Source organism: Schistocerca cancellata, chromosome 3 (assembly GCF_023864275.1).
Source record: "Schistocerca cancellata isolate TAMUIC-IGC-003103 chromosome 3, iqSchCanc2.1, whole genome shotgun sequence".
NCBI classification, from domain to species: Eukaryota; Metazoa; Arthropoda; class Insecta; order Orthoptera; family Acrididae; genus Schistocerca; species Schistocerca cancellata.
In genome coordinates, this window is record NC_064628.1 from 251,098,642 (window position 1) to 251,106,479 (window position 7,838).

Sequence of the window (7,838 nt, forward strand, 5' to 3'; positions counted from 1 at the left end):
CACCTACTACAGTAGTACAAGTTTATATGCCAACTAGCTCTGCAGATGACGAAGAAATTGAAGAAATGTATGATGAAATAAAAGAAATTATTCAGATAGTGAAGGGAGGCGAAAATTTAATAGTCATGGGTGACTGGAATTCGAGTGTAGGAAAAGGGAGAGAAGGAAACGTAGTAGGTGAATATGGATTGGGGCTAAGAAATGAAAGAGGGAGCCGCCTGGTAGAATTTTGCACAGAGCACAACTTAATCATAGCTAACACTTGGTTTAAGAATCATGATAGAAGGTTGTATACATGGAAGAACCCTGGAGATACTAAAAGGTATCAGATAGATTATATAATGGTAAGACAGAGATTTAGGAACCAGGTTTTAAATTGTAAGACATTTCCAGGGGCAGATGTGGACTCTGACAACAGTCTATTGGTTATGACCTGTAGATTAAAACTGAAGAAACTGCAAAAAGGTGGGAATTTAAGGAGATGGGACCTGGATAAACTGAAAGAACCGGAGGTTGTACAGAGTTTCAGGGAGAGCATAAGGGAACAATTGACAGGAATGGGGGGAAGAAATACAGTAGAAGAAGAATGGGTAGCTTTGAGGGATGAAGTAGTGAAGGCAGCAGAGGATCAAGTGGGTAAAAAGACGAGGGCTAGTAGAAATCCTTGGGTAACAGAAGAAATATTGAATTTAATTGATGAAAGGAGAAAATATAAAAATGCAGTAAGTGAAGCAGGCAAAAAGGAATACAAACGTCTCAAAAATGAGATCGACATGAAGTGCAAAATGGCTAAGCAGCGATGGCTAGAGGACAAATGTAAGGATGTAGAGGCTTATCTCACTAGGGGTAAGATAGATACTGCCTACAGGAAAATTAAAGAGACCTTTGGAGATAAGAGAACCACTTGTATGAACATCAAGAGCTCAGATGGAAACCCAGTTCTAAGCAAAGAAGGGAAAGCAGAAAGGTGGAAGGAGTATATAGAGGGTCTATACAAGGGCGATGAACTTGAGGACAATATTATGGAAATGGAAGAGGATGTAGATGAAGATGAAATGGGAGATACGATACTGCGTGAAGAGTTTGACAGAGCACTGAAAGACCTGAGTCAAAACAAGGCCCCCGGAGTAGACAACATTCCATTGGAACTACTGACGGCCTTGGGAGAGCCAGTCCTGACAAAACTCTACCATCTGGTGAGCAAGATGTATGAAACAGGTCGAAATACCCTCAGACTTCAAGAAGAATATAATAATTCCAATCCCAAAGAAAGCAGGTGTTGACAGATGTGAAAATTACCGAACAATCAGTTTAATAAGCCACAGCTGCAAAATACTAACACGAATTCTTTACAGACGAATGGAAAAACTGGTAGAAGCCGACCTCGGGGAAGATCAGTTTGGATTCCGTAGAAATGTTGGAACACGTGAGGCAATACTGACCTTACGACTTATCTTAGAAGAAAGATTAAGGAAAGGCAAACCTACGTTTCTAGCATTTGTAGACTTAGAGAAAGCTTTTGACAATGTTGACTGGAATACACTCTTTCAAATTCTAAAGGTGGCAGGGGTAAAATACAGGGAGCGAAAGGCTATTTACAATTTGTACAGAAACCAGATGGCAGTTATAAGAGTCGAGGGACATGAAAGGGAAGCAGTGGTTAAGAAGGGAGTAAGACAGGGTTGTAGCCTCTCCCCGATGTTATTCAATCTGTATATTGAGCAAGCAGTAAAGGAAACAAAAGAAAAATTCGGAGTAGGTATTAAAATCCATGGAAAAGAAATAAAAACGTTGAGGTTCGCCGATGACATTGTAATTCTGTCAGAGACAGCAAAGGACTTGGAAGAGCAGTTGAATGGAATGGATGGTGTCTTGAAGGGAGGATATAAGATGAACATCAACAAAATCAAAACGAGGATAATGGAATGTAGTCGAATTAAGTCGGGTGATGTTGAGAGTATTAGATTAGGAAATGAGACACTTAAAGTAGTAAAGGAGTTTTGCTATTTGGGGAGCAAAATAACTGATGATGGTCGAAGTAGAGAGGATATAAAATGTAGACTGGCAATGGCAAGGAAAGCGTTTCTGAAGAAGAGAAATTTGTTAACATCGAGTATAGATTTAAGTGTCAGGAAGTCATTTCTGAAAGTATTTGTATGGAGTGTAGCCATGTATGGAAGTGAAACATGGACGGTAAATAGTTTGGACAAGAAGAGAATAGAAGCTTTCGAAATGTGGTGCTACAGAAGAATGCTGAAAATTAGATGGGTAGATCACATAACTAATGAGGAAGTATTGAATGGGATTGGGGAGAAGAGAAGTTTGTGGCACAACTTGACCAGAAGAAGGGATCGGTTGGTAGGGCATGTTCTGAGGCATCAAGGGATCACCAATTTAGTATTGGAGGGCAGCGTGGAGGGTAAAAATCGTAGGGGGAGACCAAGAGATGAATACACTAAGCAGATTCTGAAGGATGTAGGTTGCAGTAGGTACTGGGAGATGAAGAAGCTTGCACAGGATAGAGTAGCATGGAGAGCTGCATCAAACCAGTCTCAGGACTGAAGACCATAACAACAACAACAACAACAACAGTAGACGATAAATATAATGCTTCCCTCAAGACTTTTCTCGTGCTCTTTGAAAGTTGCTTTCCGTTAGAACGTTCAAAACAGGGTACTAGCACAAACAGCCAGCCTGGGTGGCTGACTAAAGGTATAAGAATATCTTGTAGAACAAAGTGGCAATTATATCAAAACGTTAGAAACAGTCACAATCTAAATGCAGTAGCCCATTACAAACAGTATTGTAAGGTGCTTAAAAAAGTTATTAGGAAGTCAAAAAGTATGTGGTATGAAGATAGAATAGCTAAGTCTCAGGATAAAATTAAAACCATATGGTCAGTCATAAAGGAAGTGGCTGGTCTGCAGAGACAGGTCGAGGATATACAATCAGTGCGTAGTTGGAATGTCCGTGTTACTGATAAGTCGCATATATGTACAGTATTTAATAATCACTTTCTGAATATTGCAGGTGAACTAAATAGAAATCTAGTCCCAACAGGGAATCATATAGCGCTCGTAGAAAAAAGTGTTCCGAGACTGTTACCTGAAATGCTCCTCCATGATACTGACAAGAGGGAGATTGAGTTAATAATTAAATCACTAAAGACCAAGAACTCTCATGGATATGACGGGGTATCTAGCAGAATATTGAAGTATTGTTCCATGTATGTTAGCCCAGTACTTAGCCATATCTGTAACTTTTCCTTTAGGAGTGGTCGGTTTCCTGACCGATTAAAATACTCAGTAGTGAAGCCACTTTATAAAAACGGAGACAGGGATAATGTTGATAATTATAGACCTATTTCTATGCCATCGGTGTTTGCTAAAGTTATCGAGAGGGTTGTATATACAAGGTTACTGCAGCATTTGAATTCACATAATTTGCTGTCAAATGTTCACTTTGGTTTTAGAAATGGCTTAACAACTGAAAATGCTATAGTCTCTTTTCTCTGTGAGGTTTTGGACGGATTAAATAAAAGGTTGCGAACGTTAGATATTTTCTTTGATTTAACGAAGGCTTTCGACTGTGTTGACCACAAAATATTACTGCAGAAGTTGGAACATTATGGAGTAAGGGGAGTAGCTTACAATTGGTTCGCCTCTTACTTTAAGAACAGAAAGCAGAAGGTAATTCTCCGCAATATTGAGAGTGGTAATGATGTTCAGTCCCAATGGGGCACTGTTAAATGGGGCGTTCCCCAAGGATCGGTGCTGGGGCCACTGCTGTTTCTTATTTATATAAATGATATGCCTTCTAGTATTACAGGTGATTCAAAAATATTTCTGTTTGATGATGACACCAGCTTGGTAGTGAAGGATCTTGTGTGTAATATTGAAACGTTATCAAATAATGTAGTTCATGAAATAAGTTCGTGGCTTGTGGCAAATAATTTGATGCTAAATCACAGTAAGACTCAGTTTTTACAGTTTCTAACTCACAATTCACCGAGAACTGATATTTTAATCAGACAGAATGGGCAAGTTATAAGCGAGACGGAACAGTTCAAATTCCTAGGCGTACAGATAGATAGTAAGATGTTGTGGAAAGCCCATGTTCAGGATCTTGTTCAGAAACTAAATGCCGCTTTATTTACCATTAGAACAGTATCTGAAATAAGTGACACTTCAACACGAAAAGTAGTCTAATTCGCATATTTTCATACGCTTATGTCGTATGGTATTATTTTTTGGGGTAATTCTTCTGATTCAAAAAGGGTATTTTTGACTCAAAAACGGGCTGTTCGAGCTATGTGTGGTGTAAGTTCTAGAACCCCTTGTCGACGCCTATTCAATAGTCTGGGAATTCTGACATTGCCCTCACAGTATATATTTTCTTTAATGTCGTTTGCTGTTAGCAATATTAGCTTATTCCCAAGAGTTAGCAGCTTTCACTCAGTTAATACTAGGCAGAAATCAAATCTGCATGTGGAATGCAGTTCCTTGACTCTTGTGCAGAAAGGAGTGCAGTATTCTGCTGCATCCATTTTCAATAAGCTACCACAAGAACTCAAAAATCTTAGCAGTAGCCCAAACGCTTTTAAGTCTAAACTGAAGAGTTTCCTCATGGCTCACTCCTTCTATTCTGTCGAGGAGCTCCTGGAAGAGCTAAAAAATTAAGCAAATTCCAGTGTTACATTCTTGATTTTCTTTATTTAAACTAATGACGTGTTGCCTGAATATGTTTCTTATATTTCATTTTATCTGTTTCTACAATCGTGTTATAATTTCATGTATTGACTCGTTCCATGACCATGGAGACTTCTTCTTAATGTGGTCCCACGGAACAATAAATAAATAAAATAAAATACTCAGTACTTGAGTACACCAAACCCAGAGCTGAAGATCGCAGGGTGGTTGCTGAAGATCACCAGCTAGTTCCGCATGGCTTATGGAGAATGTTGTTTCGAGTCCTCAACTTTTGGGCCAAGTGAAGAAGGTGTTGTTTGAAGCATAGTATATGGTGCAGGATGACACCACGATATTTTGGGCTCCAATTATGACGATGAATTTTGCCTCTGAAACTTACTTCCAGTTTTACGTTCACCAACCGATTATGTCAATGGAAGCAACACGCTTCTGTTTTACTCACACTGGGTTGTGGCATTTAGCCGTGTGATATGTCTTATTTCTTAGTGACTCAATGCCTTTTCTAATTATTTGTTACCATACATATCACTTACATCATCTGTTTGTTATCACAGTATGATACAAGCCTATAAGGGTTTGCATGGCAAACATCAAGATGTAAGTGTCTGGTCCAGAGCAATTTCTGCATAGTCTTCAACAATCCAGATCCACATTTTGCTCACAATCTAGTCTTTCAAGAAAACAACCAAACAGTTTCACAGAGCTAAAGGACACTGTCAGTGTTTCAGCTCTCCACTAAATGAAAAGTTAATGTTAATGCCCTGTAACTCTTCTAATGTGGAAGACATTGTAATGAACGCTGAAGTCTTCATATGCGCGTCATACTAAGACATGTTCATTAAAGAAGGAAACACTCCATGTGACTGTAGAGTAAAAAGTAACTAAGCATCTTCTAAGTCAATTCAATATGTTTAAATTTCTACCATGATTTATGTTGATATGCAAATAAAATGTATTTTGCACTTCGCATATTCCAATTCATTGTCACACGACCACGATAAGTTTTTGACATTGCTTGTAATTGTGAAGCCATTATTGGAGTCAGAAAAAGCAAATGCTAAAGTGCTTTCTGCAATACATGGCAGTTGGTATATTTTCATCTTCAGTTCAATGTATATTCGTGGGAATTATACCTGTCTGCAGCGATGGCAATACTCCTCATGGCAAAATATAAATACATTCATAATCGATTATGCAAATTCTAAAGCACCTGAACCTTACAAGACTGAATTTTAATTATTATTGTTGGAAAATATTGACAGGTAATGTTAGCAACAATTTACATCAAAATGAAATTTTTACTTAAATAAGTTAATCATATACTAACCTTGCACGACGAAACGCTGAACAACGCCAATATCAACAGTAGTTTATCGTGGTAATATCATAAATATTTATGTTTTGTTAAGCAAGTCAATAACTTTTATTATACAATTATCACACTTAACTGCACTCAGAAATTACAACACTTCATAAAAACTATTTTTTCTCCATAATTTTGTGTATAGCTGTTTGACATTTGAGACTCTGGTCTAGTAAGAAACATTTGATTAGTAGACGGTCCTTCTACTTAACTGCAGTCATAAATCATCATTTTTGAGTCACGATGCAGAGGAAGAAATAGAGAGAGTAAAGAGAAAGAGAATTTTAAGTTTACATCGTAATGCATGAATCAGTATTACCTAAGCTACCACTGTTTGCTCTGTTTTATTTCATTTTGTTTCATGTGCAACGCTGCATATTCATACTAAAGCATCACATTTCTCTCTTTCAGATACCTATTTCTGCACTGAATTCAGTAAATCGGCTCCTCAACAACCTGGGCTGAGAATGACGTCTTTATAATCAAAATACAACATATACATACACCAAATTATAGGTATCAAGTGACTACCTGTTTCCACATTTCAGGAATTCAATATCTGTGATACCTGAATTGGATTGTAAATCACCACCAATTTTCTATTTCTTCTATTTTGTAGAATATTTATTTACCTGTTTACTGTTTATTTTAGAATATGTACAATATACTAAATAAATACGACATTTCCAAAATTGTTCAGCTTTTAAATATGTTGGCGAGTGGCATCCTTAATTTCCAGCAACTATTGTAATATTTCTCTACTATGAAAAGAATGTTTCTGAAAAAAAAAAATCTTGAAGGATTGAGGGCAAGGAGCTATAGCAGAAGTTTCCACTCAAAAAAATATTTGTTCTAAAAGTTAATTATTTTATTTACTGAATCCAGTACTCCACAAAAGAGTGAAATCTAACTATCGTAGGGCTTAACAACAAATACAAGAATATAATCACCTGCAAAACCGCAATCTTAAGACAATTTATAGCAACAACTTCAACGCACGCAATTTACAGTCATGTGCTGGAGTCTGTCAACGGGACTGGAGACGCATTGCACCAGGAACACTTGGTAACTTCATACGGCAAACTGGCGGCTCACGGTAGCTACAACATTCACAAGCCAATTCTCATTAAATGCACAAACGAATAAAAACAACAAATAATTAAAATATGAAGACTGACAACTTGAGATTACACTCAGGACATGTAAATAACAGAAGTTTCAGTGCTCTGAAATAATACTTACGAGAATGTGTAATGGTAGGGTGGCAGGCATGATCTGGTTTATCGATAGGGAGGACTTCCAAAGGTTCCTGCGAGGTACCTTGAGAACTTCCAGCATGCTGGAGTAGCTTGGGTTAGCAACTTCTGTTAATCAATAAAACGAAAAACCAGTCCACTTTTTATTCATTCGATGACTATTTTAGGACCGAGACCCATTTTCAAATCATCATAACAAAGAAATGGCATGTTAGAAGATGTCACAAATGCGCTGTGAACATTTACAGTGCATACAGATAGCTGTATGGACTGTAAATGTGCGCTGCACATTTGTAACATCTTCGAAAGGGCCATTTTCGACTTTGTTATTATGATTTGAAAATGGGTCTCGGCCAGAATCTAGTCATCCAATGAATAAAAAGCAAAAATTTTCAACTTGGACTGGTTTTTTGTTCTATTGAGGGATCACTTGCTTGTATCTTTGCACTCCAGCAAAAAGATGATGACATGTTGCTGTTAAATGTAATTCAATCTCGATCTTGTCTTTTA

The 7,838-nt window shown here is 37.5% G+C and overlaps 1 protein-coding gene across 1 annotated transcript in view; it reads left to right on the forward strand.

Annotated features, from left to right (window-relative positions):
* Positions 1-6,766, forward strand: part of LOC126174892 (uncharacterized) — a 93,641-nt gene extending 86,875 nt beyond the window's left edge. The window contains exon 6 of the mRNA XM_049921315.1: positions 6,484-6,766. Coding sequence (XP_049777272.1) covers positions 6,484-6,537 — 54 coding nt within the window. The 3' untranslated portion in view covers positions 6,538-6,766. The remainder of the gene's footprint in view (positions 1-6,483) is intronic.
* Positions 6,767-7,838: the final 1,072 nt, after the last annotated feature.